This window comes from Crocuta crocuta, unplaced genomic scaffold (assembly GCF_008692635.1).
Source record: "Crocuta crocuta isolate KB4526 unplaced genomic scaffold, BGI_CrCroc_1.0 scaffold757, whole genome shotgun sequence".
Lineage (NCBI taxonomy): Eukaryota > Metazoa > Chordata > Mammalia > Carnivora > Hyaenidae > Crocuta > Crocuta crocuta.
The window spans coordinates 519074-537467 of NW_027532830.1; the positions used below are offsets into that span (position 1 = coordinate 519074).

General features: G+C 40.8%; 1 protein-coding gene, 1 non-coding gene and 1 pseudogene across 2 annotated transcripts in view; 2 read left to right on the plus strand and 1 right to left on the minus strand.

The window, feature by feature from the left end:
• TAF1A (TATA-box binding protein associated factor, RNA polymerase I subunit A) overlaps positions 1–18394 on the plus strand; it is a 38035-nt gene that overhangs the window by 17179 nt on the left and 2462 nt on the right. Inside the window, 6 exon segments of the mRNA XM_077745317.1 lie at positions 3397–3445; positions 3447–3492; positions 4657–4815; positions 13857–13923; positions 14731–14854; positions 17441–17595. Of these exon segments, the coding sequence (XP_077601443.1) occupies positions 3397–3445; positions 3447–3492; positions 4657–4815; positions 13857–13923; positions 14731–14854; positions 17441–17595 (600 nt within the window).
• Positions 2610–2716, plus strand: LOC144216041 (U6 spliceosomal RNA). Its single transcript, XR_013330551.1, has one exon. It is a non-coding gene; the product is annotated as a U6 spliceosomal RNA (small nuclear RNA).
• Positions 16549–17427, minus strand: LOC144216035 (small ribosomal subunit protein uS17 pseudogene; annotated as a pseudogene).

Sequence of the window (18394 nt, forward strand, 5' to 3'; positions counted from 1 at the left end):
TTTTTTTTTTTAAATGTTTTATTTATTTCTAGGAGAGAGAGAGACAGCGTGAACAGGGGAGGGTCAGAGAGAGGGAGTCACAGACTGAAACAGGCTCCAGGCTCTGAGCGGGCAGTCAGCACAGAGCCCGACGCGGGGCTCGAACCCACGAACCGCGAGATCATGACCTAAGCGAAAGTCGGACGCTTAACCGACTAAGCCACCCAGGCGCCCCACTACTTACTTATTTTTTAAAAGTTTAGTTATTTAAGCAGTCTCTACACCCAGCATGGGGCTTGAACTCACAACCCTGAGATCAAGGGCTGCATGCTCTACTGACTGAGCCAGCCAGGCGGCCCATTTTCCTGTGTGTTTAGAATGGAGGTTAGTTTGTTTTATGATGTTTGCTTTTTTAAAAAAAGAAGCTTATTTATTTATTTTTAAGTAATCTCTAAACTCAATGTGGGGCTTGAACCCGCGACCCTGAGATCAAGAGTTGCATACTCTTCTGACTGGACCAACCAGGCACCCCGGTTTTACGATGTTATTCTTCACAATAATATGCTTAGAGAATAGGGCACAGTAAAGTTGTTTTGTTTCTGTACAAAGGTCATAACGATTTTCTTTTTGTTTTTCTTTTTTTTTATATTTTTAATTATTTCTGAAAGAGAGAGACAGTGTGAACAGGGTAGGGTCAGAGAGAGAGGGAGACACAGAATCTGAAACAGGCTCCAGGCTCTGAGCTAGCTGTCAGAAGAGACAGGGGGGGCTTGAACCCACGAACCGCGAGATCATGACCTGAGCCGAAGTCAGAGGCTTAACCAACTGAGCCCCCCAGGTGCCCCATAACGATTTTCCTGATGGACCACACCAGGAATTGGCTGCGTGTCCCTACCTGTCAGAGTTCCCTTCCTCTGCTTCCAGTGGTGATGTTACCTCTCCTGTCCTCAGATTTGTGTCTAATTCTCTAAATCTCCCTTCTATTGTATAGTTTTCCTCCATAGCTTGTCTAGGATTAACCCTTTTTATTTTCTTATTCTCCATCCAAATCTCAGTCCCCATATATATCGGCTCATATGTTTAAGCAGTGATTCCTTATGATCCTCATGTGGTAATAGTATTCCCTTGGTCTCTTTGGTATGTAGGTTCACTAATCTCAAAATTCTCTTCCCTTTTTCTGAGTATAATCTTTTCAGGCACTCCTGAAAAGCTGTCTTCATCGTGATAATCTTGTCCAATCTTCATGCTTCCTCCCAGTATAGAATGCCATCTGCCCTTCTAAGACTTGTTAGACCCCCTCATTCTCAGACCGTAAACCTCATAGCTGCATGTCCAGCCTATATCAGTTAGCTCTTTATCTGTCGCTTTTTAATTGTCCTAAGTTTATTCATGTCTATTTTATGTTGTATCTTCTCGTCTTGACTAATCTGTCTTCTGAAGTCACATATCTCTTCTTTCTTTGGTTACTCTTGATATATACCTGGTATAATATTTCTTTTAAAAAAGTCTTACTGAGGGGCGCCTGGGTAACTCAGTCAGTTGAGTGTCTGACTTCTGATTTTGGCTCAGGTCATGATCCCAGGGTCGTGGGATTGAGGCCTGTGTGGGCTCTGTGCTGAGCATGGAGCCTGCTTAAGATTCTCCCTCCCTCTGTGCTTCTCCCAAGCTTGCGCTTTCTCTCTCTCTCAAAATAAACTTAAAAAAAATTTTTTTTTAATTTTTTTTTTTTTATGTTTTATTTATTTCTAGGAGAGAGAGAGAGAGACAGTGTGAGCAGGGGAGGGTCAGAGAGAGAGGGAGTCACAGACTGAAACAGGCTCCAGGCTCTGAGCTGGCAGTCAGCACAGAGCCCGACGCGGGGCTCGAACCCACGAACCGCGAGATCATGACCTAAGCGAAAGTCGGACGCTTAACCGACTAAGCCACCCAGGCGCCCCAAAAAATTTTTTTAAAGACTTATTGATATTAATTGATTAGATGAGATTTAAAGTCAGTATTTGACTTTTTTCTCACACCTAGTTAGGTGGAACTCAAACAAGCATTGATGATAAAAGCAATAGGAACTTGGCATTGGCACGGTCTCTTCCATGGGTAGATGACTTAAGACCTTTCTGCAGCTGATGCCTTGTTCGCTAGCAAGAAGACATAAAGATGGCATAATGTGTGGAGCTCTTTAGATCATCTTTAACTTCGAATGTTTGTTTAATAAAAAAAGGTTAGGACTGGTTCTGTGTAACCAAACACATGAGAACATAACTCAACAAATGCTCAGTGTTGGTTTAGGGTTTTTCTCCGTTGCTGTTGGCCTGTTCTGGCTAGTGTGATGCACTTGGTGACTAGAAACCCCCTTCCATGGTAAATTCACACTCCACGTATACTGACTCAGGGGTGTGGTTTCTTTTTTTTCTTTTAAAATTCTTTATCATTTCTTACCTATTTTCCCTTTATCATCTCATATTCAGATCCATATTGATATTTATTTAGTTCATCCTCTGGGAAGAGAATACCAATGCCTTTTGGAGGAGGGGAGGGGCTGTTGTTTTGGCCAAAAATAAAAGTATTTTGTTTCTATCAGCTGTCACTTTTGAAAGACTAACTTTCCTTTTAAACCTTTAAGATTGTGAAATATAGTGCTCGCTTCGGCAGCACATATACTAAAATTGGAACGATACAGAGAAGATTAGCATGGCCCCTGCGCAAGGATGACATGCAAATTCGTGAAACGTTCCATCTTTTTTGTAGCAACGTAGATGGAACTTGAGGGTGTTAATGCTGAGTGAAATAAGTCAGGCAGAGAAGGACAGCTACCATATGTTTGCACGTATAGGAGGATTAGGAGGAACTTAACGGAGGACCATGGGGGAGGAGAAGGGAGGAAATAGTGGGGGAGAGGGAGAGAGGCAAACCATGAGAGACTCTTGAATGCTGAGAACAAACTGAGGACTGATGGGTGGGGGAGAGGGGAAAGGGGGTGATGGGCATAGAGGAGGGCACTTGTGGGGATGAGCACTGGGTGTTATATGGAAACCAGCTTGACAATAAACTGTAAAAAAAAAAAAAGATTGTGAACTACAACATGCAGAAAAAGTGTAAAAAGCAAATGCATGATAAAATGAATAATTTAAAACAAATATCCATGAGGCTACCACCTAGATTCATTCTCAGAGTTCCCCAGGTGTGCCTTCCTGACCGCACTTCCTTTGGTTCTTTTTATGTGTGTTGGCGAAGAGGGGGGTTTTTGGGGGATGGTGGGGAGAGTTTGTGAAGAATTAGTATTATTCTTTAAATGTTTGTTAGAATGTACTGGCAAAGCCGTCAGGGCCTGAACTTTTCTTGTGGATAGTTTATTGGTTGCTGTTAGTATCAGCAAAGTCCTCGATACTGAATGACTTCTGAAAATCTTTTATCTTTGAACAGATGAAGATGATTATGCTTACAACACAGCATCCCAGACTATTTTCAACCACNCAAACTCCTGGAGTTTGGGACCCTTTTGTGAAGAGTTATGTAGAGGTAAGTAGGCTTCTCATAAAGTTTTATTAGTTTCATTTTGTCGTAAGCCTTATCTTTATTGATCGGAAGGCAACTAAATGGAGAGCATTGTTTTTTTTTTTTTCTTTTTTTTTTTTAAAAAGAGAGAGAGGGGACCTGGCTGGCTCGGTCAGTGGAGTATGCAACTCTTCATCTCAGGGTTGTGAGTTCGAGCCCCGCATTGGGTATAGAGACTACTTTAAAAAATAAAATCTTGAAATAAACATTTAAAAATTTTTTTTTAAATTTCGAAAAGGGAATATGATATCTTTTTCATCTGAATAATTTTTATTTTACTAATATACTATAAATGTTAACTGTTTTTNAAATAGGCTTTATGCTCAGTGTGGAGCCAGCGCAGGGCTTGAACTCACCACCCTCTGATCATTACCTGAGCTGAGATCAAAAGTCAGACATTTAGCCAACTGAGTCACCCAGTTGCCCCCAAGCAGAAAGATATTTTATATTTTGTGGGATAGAGAAGACCAGGGGACAAAAATCTGAAACTAGGTCGTAATACATGGGATGAAGAACAATGGCTTTTAGGAAGCAGGTCAGGGTGCAGTGTCATCTCAGAGTCACTGTGGAAGGATGGGGGGCTCGGCACTGGGAATAAATCCTCAAAAATTTTGAAAGTTCCATGAGTGCTAACCTGATAATTATGTTGTCGAGAGATAATCTCTGAAACCACATGCCAGTGAATCTGGGAATTCCCATGAGTGGGTGGGAACGGAAGGGAAGGAAGTCTGGTTCCCATGTGAGCCTTCTGTGGCTGAAGTTATATCGGCACCGAGGTTAGTGCTTCACTGGGTCTTTCTTACTCGCCAGTGGGCCCTGCTTTGAGGCCTTCATTTCTTACAGGAACAATTCCTAGGTTGCTGTGGCTGCATTTTTCCATAACAAAAATGTGATCAGGAGGAAATGGGAACCCACCTAGGCCTTTGTTGTGAGTGATCTGTGCTCCACAGACGTTGTAACGTATGCTGGTGACAGCAAATACTGCCATTACTGTGGTTCCCTGTGCAGGAAGTACTGTTTGTCATTTTAATGAATTTTTGTACCCATCAACAAAGTTAAGTTGTGCATTGTCTTTTGTATAGCTGTCTTACAGAATTTAGCGGAGACATTGTGACTTATTTTATATAGATGCTGGAGTTCTGTGGGGATCAGGATGGAGCCCGAGAGGTGCTCACCAATTATGCCTATGACGAAAAGTTCCCGTCGAATCCAAATGCTCACGTCTACTTGTACAACTTTCTAAAGAGGGAGAAGGCACCAAGAGAGAAACTGATAAGCGTGCTGAAGGTATAAGATGTTTATTTCAGTGACTGAACAGGGTCGGGGGTCTACTTTAAAACATCCCTAGGGGCGCATGGCTGGCTCAGTGGGAAGAGCATGTGACTCTTGATCTCAGGGTTGTGAGTTCAAGCCCCATGTTGGGCAAAGAGATTACTAAAAAAAAAATTAACTCTAAAACATCCTAGGTCGTGTTTTCCAACTTTCAAATTCTGACACTCCTAGTAAGTCCCCGTACATGTGTGGTGGTGCCCCAGGGTGGACAGAGAAGGGGGCAGCCCCACGGGTCCTGGCACTGCCATTCCTCCACCGCCTGGCCCAAGCGAGGGTGAGGGCACATGATCAGTAGATCACAAACCCTTTGCCACCCTGGTTGGGAAGTTCTGCTTTGATCTTTTTTCAAAACCAGGCTTATGGAACCTTAATTTACACACAATAAAGTAATTACTCTAAGTGTGCACTTGAATGCATTTTAACAGATACATACATCCGTGTGTCCACCATGATAATCAAGATCCTGAACATTTCCATCACCTCAGAAAATCCTTGATTTCCCTTTTGCAGCCAGTCTACCCACCTGTTTCTGGTCCCGGGGCAAAGAATGATCTGCTTTCTGTCACTATAGATTAGATTAACTTGCCCTCTTCTAGAATTTCATGTACGTGAAATCCACAGCATGTGCTCTTTTTTGTGTGGCTTGTCTTGCCCTGCATGTTTTTGAGATTCATCCATGTAATTGTGGGTATCAGTAATTTGTTCCTTATTATTACTGTGTAGTGTTCCATTTCTGTACATTCACTTCTTGGTGGTAGATTTTCACCCTTTAGCTACCATGAACGTTGCTACATTCACATACAGGGCTTTATATGAATATATATTGTCATTTTCCTTGGGTAACTAAGAATGGGATTGCTGGAAAATATATGTTTGAAACAACCTCATAAGAAACTGCCCAACTGTTTTTTTTTTTTTAATCTTTATTTACTTTTGAGAGAGAGACAGAGTACAAGAAGAGGAGGAACAGAGAGAGAGGGAGACACAGAATCTAAAGCAGGCTTCAGGCTCTGAGCTGTCAGCATGGAGCCTGATGCAGAGCTTGAACTCATGAACTGTGAGATCATGACCTGAGCCAAAGTCAGATGCTCAATCGACTGACCCACCCAGGTGCCCCTGTTGTTTTTTTTTTTAATTGAGATGTAATTGACATATAACTTTATGTTATTTTTAGGTATACAACGTAGTGATTCAATATTTGTATATATTGCAAAATGGTCATCACAGGAATTCTGCTTAACATCTATCACCACACAGTTAGAACTTATTTTTCTTGCGTTGGGAGCTTTTAAGATTTATTTTCTCAGGGGTGCCTGGGTGGCTCAGTCGGTTAAGCGTCCGACTTTAGCTCAGGTCATGATCTCATGGTTTGTGGGTTCGAGCCCCATGTTGGGCTCTGTGCTGACAGCTAGCTCAGACCTAGAGCCTGCATAACTATGAAAAAGATTATCACAAATGCGTGGGCAGTAACAATTACATTATAAATTTGATCATCAAATTTATGTGTCTCTGTCTCTCCCCCGCTCATGCTGTCTCTCTCTCTCTCTCTCTCTCTCTCAGAAATAAATAAAACGTTAAAAAAATTTTTTTTAATTTATTCTCTCAGAAACTTCAAATGTACAATATTGTATTAACTGTAGTCACCATGTTCTATGTTCTATCCCCAAGACTTTTATATTTATTTTATAACTGGAAGTTTATACCTTTTTGTTTGTTGGTTTTTTTACTATCGAGTTGTATTAGTTCTTTATATAAGTTAGGTATTAAACCCTTATCAGATATGTGATTTGCAGATACTTTTTCTTCCTTTCACTGGGTTGTCTTTTCATTTTGTTGATGGTTTCCTTTGCTGTGCAGAAGGTTTTTAGTTTGGTATAGTCCCACTTGTTTTTATTTTTGCTTTCGCCTTTTGCTCAACCGGTTTTTGAAGTGACCGTACCATTGACATTCCTGCGGTCAGTGTGTGAAGGGTCAGGTTCTCCACACCCTCGCTGACACTTGGTATCATCAGTCGTTTGAATTCAGCCATCATTTTAGTGGGTATGTAGCGGAGTCTCGTGGTTTTAAGTTGCGTTTCCCTAATGACTAATAACGTTGAGCATCTTCTCATGTGCCTCTTGGCTGTTTCCATATCATCTTTTGTGAAGAGTCTGTTCAATGTCTTATCTCTTTTTTTAGAGAATTATTTTTCGTCTTATGGATTTGTTCTATATAATCCATTCTTACCTAGGCATGTGTCCTAGGATTCACAACATGGATTGCAAATAGTTTCTTCCAGTCTTTGGCTTGCCTTTTTGTTCTTAACAGTGTCTATTGAAGAGCAGAAATTTCTAATTTTAATGAAGTACAATTTATGCATTTTTTCTTTTATAGTTAGTACTTTTTGTTCAAGAAATCTTTGCCTAGCCAAGATGATGAAGATTCTCTTCTATGTTGTTTTGGTTATTTTTCCCTAGAAGTATTACAGATTTATGTTTAGGTCTATGATAGATTTCCAGCTAATTTTTTTGTGTAGTGTGAGGTCAAGGTCAGGGTTCATTTTCCCCCACGTGGTGGTTTCAGCACCATTTAGTGAAAAGAGTCCTCATCCTCCATTGAATTATATTGATAATGTTGAAAAACAATTGACTGTATATATGGGCCCTGTGTGTTCTAGTGGTTTATATATTGCCATTCCTGTAACCACCCCACATGCCATGACTATTGCTTTAAATGAGTCTCTGTCACGGCAGTCATAAATTTGTCCTTTTTCAAAATTGTTTTAGCTTTTTTAGATTCTTTGACTTTCCATATACTTCTTTATATTTAAGTATTTTATTTTTATTTAGAGAGAGAGAGAGAGCATGAGTCAGGGAGAGAGGCAGAGAGAAGGAGACAATTCCAAGCAGGCTTCATGATCAACACAGAGCCTGACACGGGGCTCAATCCCATAACCTTGGGATCATGGCCTGAGCCGAAACCAAGAGTAAGACACCCAATTGACTGAGGCACCCAGGCTCTCCTTTCCATATACATTTTTATTTATTATTTTTTTATGTTTATTTTATTTTGAGAGACAGAGATACCGTGAGCAGGAGAGGGGCAGACAGAGAGAGAAAGAGAGACAGAGAGAGAGAGAGAAGCCCGAGCAGGCTCCTCGCTCAGGGCAGAGCCTGACACAGGGCTAAGTCCCATGAACCATGAGATCATGACCTGAGCTGAAACCAAGAGTGCGACGCGCAACCACATGAGCTGCCCCCTCTGTGTACGTTTTTAGATCAGCTTGGCTCATGCTACAAATTGTCTGGCTGGGATTTTCAATCTGTAGATCAATTCTGAGAAAATTTACATTTCAACAGTATGGAGGTTGCCAAATTGTGAACATGGTATGTCTTTCATTCAGTTAGGTCTTTTCTTTCGTAATGTAGTTTTTAATATGTATATTTTGTTAAATTTATTCCTAACTGTTTCATGTTTGAGGTTGTTACTGTATAGGATATTGCTTAAAAATTTTTTTATTATGGCAAAATATATATAACATAGAATTTACCATTTTAACCAATTTTAAAAGCATTTTATTTTTTACATTTTTGTTAAAAAAATTTTTACATGTATTTTTGAGAGAAACAGAGCACAAGTAGGGGTGGGGCAGAGAGAGACACACACAGAATCTGAATCAGGCTCCAGGCTCTGAGCTGTTAACACAGCCCAACATAGTGGGGGTGAACCCATGAACTGTGAGATCATGACCTGACCTAAAGTTCGATGCTTAACCAACTGAGCCACCCAGGTGCCCATTAAACGCATTTTTAATAGCATTAAGTAATTCATAGTTTTGTGTAACCATCACTGTTCTCTGTCCTAGACCTTTTCCATTATCCCAAATAGGAACTCTGTATCTATTAAACAATAACCTCCTGGCACCCATCCCTGGTTATGCCTATTCTATTTTCTGTCTCTATGAATGCTTTTTTAGGGACCTCATCTAAGTGGAATCATACAATATTTGTCCTTTCATGTCTTGCTTATTTCACTTAGCATAACGTTTTTAAGGTTCATCCATGCTCCAGCATGTATCAGAATTTCCTTCATTTTTAAGCCTGTGTAATATCCTATTGTACATATGTGTCACATTTTGTTTGTCTAGTCATCTATTGATAAACATTTGATTGTTTCCAACTTTTGTTTATTGTGAATAATGCTGTTATGAACATTGGTATACAAGTATGTGTTTGACTTCCTGCTCTCAGTGTTTTGTGTATACCTAGTACTGAAATTGTTAGGTCATATGGTAATTCTTTTTTAACTTTTAATCATCAGACTGTTTCTTATACTAGCTGTTCTATTTTACATTCCCACAAGCAGTTTGTGAAAGTTTAAATTTCTCCACATTTTCACCAACATTTATTTTCCTTTTTTAAAAAATTGGTAATAGCTATTCTCATAGGTGGTGTGAAGCGGTATCTCCTCATAGCCTTGATTCACATTTCCCTAACAGCGGGCAATGATGTGCACCTTTTCATGTGCTCATTGGCGGGATGTGTGTCATCTCTGGATGACTGTCTATTCAGGTCCTTTGCCCTTTTTTGAATTGAGTGGTTTATCTTTTTGTAATTGAATTATGAGTTCTTAATATATTTTGTGATTGGTTTTTAATCATGATGTTTTAGGGGTATGTGGGTGGCTTAGTCATCAGATTTTATAGTAAGTCTGTGTCATGATAGTCATACAAAATTGTTCTTTTTCAAATTTGTTTCAGCTTTTCTAGGTCCCTTGACTTTCCATATACTGTCTGACTCTTGATTTCGGCTCAGGACATGATCTCACACTTTGTGAGATCAAACCCTGCGTCAGGCTCTGTGTTGACAGTGTAGAGCCTGCTTTTGGGCTTCTCTCTCTCTCTCTCTTTCTCTCTGCCCCTCTCTCCCACTCACTCTCTCAAAAATAAGCATTAAAAAAAATCATGATATCTTAGAGGAGGAAGAAAAGGGTCTTTTTAAATCTAAATGACTGAGAAAAATTCTTAATAGTCAGCAATCAGTCTTCTTCTTCTTCTTTTTTTTTTTCTATCAATCTTCTTTTAAAAAGTCCACTGGGGAGTTGCAGGGGCAAGATGGCGGAGAAGTAGGGAGTTCCATGCATTTCACTTGCACCCATCTCTCAAACAGAGAAGGCCTGAAGTCATAGGATACTGAGCCACAGGAGTTTGGGAAGAGAAAGAGACAGAATACACTGGGAAAGAAACATCATAAGTGCTTTGCATGTTTGTTTGATTTGTCTGTGCGTTTGTGTATCTTTGTTCCCTGTGTGGTTGTCTGTTTTTTCTTTCCCAGGCTACCTCAAGAAACAAGCCAAAGTACACATGGTGGAGACTCCCAAATACCACTACGAGTAGGGAAGCTAAATAACCAAAGTCTCAACAAGGGAAACCAAGAGACACCATTCAAAGTATACTTCCTGAATGGACAGGCGCTGGACAGTCAAAGAGCCCTCTTTAATACAGCAAAACCCACAGGGACAGAGTGCACAACAAGCTTTTAAAATTAACAAGAGATAGAAAGCTAACCAAAATGATGAAATGGAAGAACTCTCCTCCAAAGAAAATCCAGGAAGAAATGACAGCTAAAGAACTGCTCAAAACAGATATAAGCAACATAACAGAACAAGAATTTAGAACAATAGTCATACAGTTAATCACTGGGCTTGAAAAAAGCATGGAAGACATCAGAGAAACTATTGCTACAAAGACTACGGAGCTCAAAAATAGCTGTGATGAATTAAAAAATACTATAAATGAGATACATAATAAAATGGAGGCATTCAATGCACGGATTGAAGAGGCAGAAAGGAGAATAAGTGTTTTAGAAGACACAATTCTAGAAAAAGAGGAAGCTGAGAAAAGGAGAGACAAACTGATCCAGGAACATGAAAGAAGAGTTCGAGAGCTCAGCGATACAATCAAACAGAACAATATCCGTATCATAGGAATCCCAGAAGAGGAAGAGAGAGGGAAAGGTGCTGAAGGAGTCCTGGAACAAATTATAGCAGAGAACTTCCCCAGCCTGAGGAGGGAAGTAGATGTTGAAATCCAAGAGGCACAGAGCACTCCCCTCAGACGTAACTTGAATCGATCTTCTGCACGACATATCATAGTGAAACTGGCAAAATATAAGGACAAAGAATTTTGAAAGCAGCTAGGGAGAAAAGGACCCTAACATACAAAGGGAAACCTATCAGAGTGGTGACAGACCTATCTACTGAAACTTGGCAGGCCAGAAAGGAATGGCAGGAAATCTTCAATGTGTTGAACAGAAAAAATATGCAGCCAAGAATCCTCTATCCAGCAAGCTTATCATTCAGAATAGAAGGAGAGAGAAAAGTCTTTTCAAGTAAACAAAAATTGAAAGAATTTGTCACCTTTAAACCAGCCCTACAAGAAATCCAGAGGGGGACTCCCTGAGGGAAATGTTGCAAGGAACGCAAGATACTAGAGACACCACCACAAGCATGAGTCCCACAAAGGACACAATGACTCTAAACCCACATATTTCAATAATAACACTGAATGTAAATGGGCTGAATGCTCCAATTGAAAGATATAGGGTAGCAGAATGGATAAAAAAAACAAAATCCATCCTCTTGCTGTCTACAAGAAACTCATTTTAGACTGGAGGACACCTTCAGATTAAAAGTAAGGGGATGAGAAATATATATCATGCTACTGGAAGTCAAAAGAAAGCTGGAATAGCTATACTTATATCAGACAAACTGGACTTCAAATTTACGACAGTAACGAGATGAAGAAGGACATTATATAATAATTACAGGGTCTATCCATCAGGAAGAACTAACAATTATATATGTCTGTGCACCGAATGTGGGAGCACCTAAATTTATAAAACAATCACAAACAGAAACAATCTTATGGATAAGAATGTGCTAATAGCAGGGGACTTTAATACTCCACTTACAGCAATGGATAGATCAACTAGACAGAAAGTCACTAAGGAAACAATGGACTTGCATGACACATTGCACCAGATGAATCTGACACATATATTTAGAACGCTACATCCTGAGGCCATGGAATTCACTTTCTTCTCAAGTGCGCATGGCACATTCTCCAAGATAGATCACATACTGGGACATAAAGCAGCCCTCAGTAAATATAAAAGAATTGAGATCATACCATGCACACTTTNGGGATGAGCACTGGGTGTTATATGGAAACCAACTTGACAGTAAACTATTTAAAAAATAAAATAAATAAGTCCATTGGGGGCACCTGGGGGCATGGCTCATTCAGTTGGGCATCCAACTTCAGCTCAGGTCATGATCTCATGATTCATTAGTTTGAGCCCCACATCAGGCTCTGTGCTGACAGCTTACACCCTGGAAACTGCTTCGGATTCTGTCTCTGTCTGTCTNAAAAAAAAATTTTTTTTTAAGTCCATTACCTACAGGTGCCAGGGTGGCTCAGTCAGTTGAATGTTTGACTCTATTTCAGCTCAGGTCATGATCCCAGGTTTGTGGTATCGAGCCCTACATTAGGCTCTGTGCTGAGTACGAAGCCTGTTTAAGATTATCTCTCTGTCCCTCTCGCCTGCTCATGCTGTCTCTCTCTCTCTCTAATTGTAAAAAGTCCATTAGCTTTAATCTGTATTTATTATATGTTTATCAAAATTGACATTATCAACCTTCATATGTGGAAACTATACATTTTAAAGTTTTCAATAGGCTTTGTTTCACTGCATAATATTTTTTAATTTTTTTTAATGTTTATTTTTGAGAGAGGGAGAGACAGAGACAGAGTGTGAACAGGGGAGAGGCAAAGAGAGAGGGAGACAGAATCTAAAGCAGGCTCCAGGCTCTGAGCTGTCAGCACAGAGCCCAACACGGGGCTCAAACTCACAGACTCTAAGATCATGATCTGAGCCGAGGTCAGAGGCTTAACTGAGTCACCCAGCTGCCCAAAACTGCGTAATATTTTTTAAAGTTGCTATTTTAATGTCCAAGGTTTCTTTTTATCTATTTGTGCCACAAAATGTTAAGGATAGTTACAAGAAAAGCAAATTGGTGAGTTCACTTAGACTGTCTATCACTAATGGTGCTTTTGAAAATACTTTTAAGAATGTAACAAAAAATAACTATGTTGGACACTTATATATGTTCCAGACAAAATGGATTTAAGGAAATTCTGTTCTCCCATTGAAAAATTCAGTGTTTGAAATTAAGAACTCAGTAGATGGGTTTGAGCACTGACTGAGCATAGCAGAAGAGAGGGCTCGTGAACTGTATAGGAAAGACCAGGCTAAATCACAGAGAGCAGAAAGGATGCAAAGTGCAGACAAAGGTGTACAGAGGACTTGGCGAGGATCTGACATACTTGTGGTTGGGTTGCAGGGAGAGAGAGAGAATAGCAAATAAACAATCAGAGCCAATATTTGAAGAGGTAATGGCTATGAATTCCCCAAAACTAACTAAAACCTACAGTTCTGATAACGTTCTAATTCTTGATCTGGGTGCTGATTATGGGTGCGTATAACTTTGTAGAAAATGTGTTGAATAGCACACTCAGGATTTATATGCATTTCTTTTTTCTGTTTTATTTTTTAAATTTTTTAAATGTTTATTTTTGAGAGGGAGAGTGCGAGTGGGGGAGGGTCAGAGAGAGAGGGAGACACAGAATCCGAAGCAGGCTCCAGGCTCTGAGCTGTCAGCACAGGGCCCGACACGGGGCTCAGGCTCACAAACTTCAAGATCATAACCTGAGCCGAAATCGGAAGCTTAACCGACTGAGTCACCCTGGCGCCCCAGCGGAGATTTTTAAAACTAGCTTTACATAGAACATCTTTCTGTACCCAAGTTGAAACTGGACTAAAGCAAAATACCTTTTAAATCCTTGATTCATTTACTGAGGGCATATTAGACAGTTAGAACCTTATTTGAAACTGAGCTGAAATTTAAGAAATACTGTTAAAACATGTAAAACTTACAGAACTAATTATTTCTTCCAGATTTTGTATCAGATTGTTCCATCTCATAAGCTGATGTTAGAATTCCATAGATTACTGAGAAAATCAGGTAAATAATTTTTATTTTGGGTCCCTTTGGCAGATATGCTAGCAGACGATGGCCCCAGCGCCAACCCCACCCCTCGTCTGTTTTTATAAATCAGGTTCTATTGGAGCATTTGTGTGATGTCTGTGGCTGCTTCTGCACCACGGCAGTGCAGTTGTGTAGCTGTGACCTGGACCGTATCGCTCACAAAGCTGAAATACTTACTGCCTGTCCCTTTATTAGGAAGCGTTCTGACCCCTGCTGTAGAATAGGAGGCAACATTTAACATGAGAGAAACGCCTTCAATTTATATCGTTCACCTCGTTTTGATCTTACTGCATTTCGGCTCCGTGTAGAAAAGAACAGACTTCTGTTTTTAACTAGGTTCCATGCCCAGCATAGGGCTTGACCTCACGACCCTGAGCAAGTCGCGCAGTCTACCAGCTGAGCCAGCCAGAGGCGCCCCAGAACATAACTTCTTCACAGAAGGAAATCTACTTAAGTCCAGTAGGTACTGGGACTAGTCAGTCCCTCTCCGGTGAGAAGAGAACATGTATGAAATGCCCAGAGGTGGTAGGCGCTTTAAATCATGTCCTTAGCAAAGTGTAGCCCATTTGGAAATCAGACTCCCCACTCTGACTTCATTAGCAAGGACTAAATTATTGAATATTTCGATTTATCACAGGAGAGTATGAGCATAATGAATTATTTTAAACTGTTAGCCAAACTAGAAGGCTTACAATTCAGTAATATTTTATCAGCTGAATGTATCTTTTTAGCTTTGTGCACCTCAGGATCTTGTGTAAACTCTAATTGTTGTGACCGTTGCAGAACAAGAAGACCACCGTAAACTTGGGCTGGAGGTACTATTTGGAGTCTTGGATTTTGCTGGATGCACTAAAAATATAACTGCTTGGAAATATTTGGCAAAATATCTGAGACAGACTTTATTGGGGTAAGTAAAAGACGCAGTATTTATTACTGCCTCTGCAGCAATAAAATTTCCCAGTATTTTAGCTGATTATCTGTCAATGTTTGAATATTGTTCTTTGCTTATGTTTTTTAATTTCTTGAGCTGTGTCTTGAGTTGTTTCTTCTGGGTACGTCAGACTTACTACATCAGGTGTTCTGAGTATGGTCACAAGTAAAACATACAAAAATTCTATTAAGATCTTTATATGGGGGCGCCTGGGTGGCTCAGTCAGTTGAGCATCTAACTTTGGCTCAGGTCAGGATCTCATGCTCATGGGTTTGAGCCCCACATCGGGCTCTGCTGACAGCTCAGAACCTGGAGCCTGCTTCGGATTCTGTGTCTCCCTCTATGTCTGCCCCTCCCCCACTCGTGCTCTGTGTCTCTCTCTCTCTCTCTCTCTCTCAAAAATAAATAAAACGTTAAAAAGAAAGTTTTTTTTACTGTGTCAAAATGAGAACTGTACCTCACCACTGCAGTACTAGGGAATGTGTGTGTTTTCAAGTTGGAAATGATGACAGAAAGGGGTCATCCCCACTCTCCACCAGGCTCTTTGTGAAACTCTTGATGATCTGTGTGTTATCACCGTGTAAGATCATATGGGAAGCTGCTTTTCCCTCAGCTGGTTTTCAGCAGTTTTTTGTGGGGCTTTTAGGGCCTCATAAGATCTTCAGTGGTTATTTATTCAGCAGATATTTGTTAAATCCATTGTGAGCTGAGTATCTAAAACTGTCCCTCTGATCAGAATATCATTAGTGCCACACTTTGAGAAAAAAGGAGTGGCCCTTGTCATTTTTAAAAAACGTTTATTTATTTTTGAAAGAGCACGTACAAGTCGGGGCAGCGCAGAGAGAGAGGAGAGAGAATCCCAAGAAGGCTCTGTGCTGTCAGCGCAGAGCCCAACGCAGAGCTTGAACTCACAAATCTTGAGATCATCACCTGAGTGGAAACCAAGAGTCAGATGCTTAACTGAGCACCCCAGCTTCCCGTCATTTTTACTTTATGAGAAGATGGGATGCCACAAAGTTAAGTTTCATTTAATTTGTCATATCCATCTTAGTTGGTTAGAAGGTTCATTATCCATGTGTCCATCTTCAGATCTGACTTGACCTTGGAGATAGAAGAGTGCTGACTTTAGAATGTTTTTGGTGTGATAACTGTAAGTCACTTTCCAGAGCTAAAGCAGAGTATAAACTTCAACTAATCAAGTGCCAAACCTGTGCGTTCACATATTTGTATAATACTAGCATCTCAATTTGAGTAGTAATTCATCGTAGCACATAAAGTAAGCATTTAAGGTAACTTTTCAGTAATAACCATAATAGCTAACATTTATTGGACATTTACGATGTACCAGACAATATGCAAAGAGCTTTATATAAGGCCACTCTACTCCTGGGCCAGTTTAATCTAATAACAGTGCTGTGAGACAGGTACCGTTAACAGCTTCAAGGAAATTGAGGCTCAGAGAGGTTAAGCAATGTGCCCAAGATCAGTAGAAAGTAAATGGAAGATCTGAGATTGGAATCCAGGATTCTGAGTTCAGGGTCTGTGTTGTTAAGCCCTGTGCCGTACTGAACGGGCTATTTAATTAAATGAGAAGCAGAAATCAAAGAGAATTAAAAAGGATTTGCTTTCATGCATGTGCTATACCGTGGCCACACTCAGAAATTAGTTTTGGAACATCTTCATTATCTTCTCCACAGACTTTTTTTTTTTTTAATGACTTTATTTTCCTTGGGGGTATGGATAGATGTCCAGCCTCAGAATTTCTGGAACTGCTTCTTGGTGGCCTTCGTGACTTTGAACACGTTGAAGAGCACAGTCTTGCTCAAGGGCCAGCACTCGCCCGCTGTGACAGCGTCACTGATCAGGGTATCCCCGAAGCAGGGAGACAGATGCACAGACACGTTCTTGTGGCGTTTCTCAAAGCAGTTGCACTTTTGGATGTAGTGGAGGTAGTCTTGGCAAATGATACTGGTCTTCTGCATCTTCGGATTGGTCACCGCACCAGATAGAATTTGCCCTCAGATGGAGACCTTACCTATCAGTAAAGGAGCATTTCTGGTCAACATGGGTGCTCTCAGTGGCCTCCTTGGGCATCTCAAAGCCCAGATGTTTCTGTAGTTTCATGGGAGCTTCTCCTCTCCAGTGCCTCCAAATAGGACCCTCTTATTGTGAAAGATGGTTGGCTGTTGTGATAGGCGCGCCTAGTCTGAATGTCCTTCCCGGCCGCCTGAAACAAGGACTCCACAGACTGCTCTTAAGTTCAGATTCTGCCAGTATAGGTCCGTCTCCGTCACTGACCTTACCTTTTTGTTTTTATTATTTTTATTTATTTCTAGGAGAGAGAGAGAGAGACAGCATGAGCAGGGGAGGGTCAGAGACAGAGAGGGTGATACAGACTCTGAAATAGGCTCCAGGCTCTGAGCTGGCAGTCAGCACAGAGCCCGACGCGGGGCTCGAACCCACGAACTGCGAGATCATGACCTAAGCGAGAGTCGGACGCTTAACCGACTAAGCCACCCGGGCGCCCCACTGACCTTCCCTTTTGACATTTTTCTTTTCCAGGAACCACCTTGCCTGGGTCCAAGAAGAGTGGAACGCCAGGAAAAACTGGTGGCCTAGCTTTCACTTCAGCTCCTTTTGGGCAAGAAGCGACTGGAAAGAGGATAAATGTTTGGCTTGTGAGAAAGCTCTGGTAGCTGGAATACTGTTAGGAAAAGGTACGGGGTTTTGTTGTCTTCTTATGTAGACCTAGCTTTTGGACGAGTTTAAAATTACAAAGTGTGACCATCCATTCGTGTCACAGCTTACTGGGTACAGTGCCCAGGGGCACTGGAGGCTGGAGAGATACCTGGTGATTGGGAAAATGAATTGAGTTGAGGCCAGGGGATCTGCTTGTAAGGACTGGCTGTGGACGGGAAACAGTGATTTCAGCTTGTTGATTGTGACGGGTGCTTTTTATGCTGTAACTTGAGTGTCTTTAGGGGCCAATTAAGATAAAGGATGCAGACTGTTTCCACAACAACCGCATCGAAAGTTTACTGACATCGTCTACTTGACAGTATTAGAAATAGAAAAAGATTCTTTACTGACCTCATTGTTTGATAATAGTTCCATATTATTTTCAATTATCTGTTCCAGTAAGGAGGAAACATTTCTCCCATGAAAGACTGTACCTCCCATTAACTTATTTAAAAATCCTCTTAAACAAAGGGAAATTGATCTTTTCTTTGTGGAACATCTTGGCTGCTAAAACCCTTACTGCTTTGTGACAGCTGTAGTGTGTTCAAAGATGAAGTGAATGTCCCCATGTCCACAAGTAAGCAGTCTGTTGCTGGAGAGTTTAGAGTCTGTTGCTGAAAGAGCTTCTTCAGCTTCGATGTAGAGATGATTGATACTGTTTTGGAATTAGGATTCTCAGTGAGTGTCTCAGGTGGTCACTAAGGTTAGTGAAATGCTGGTTTCTAAGAGGAAAGGGACAAATAAATATGAAGGCAGTTGTAAGATTTCTCTCTTAAC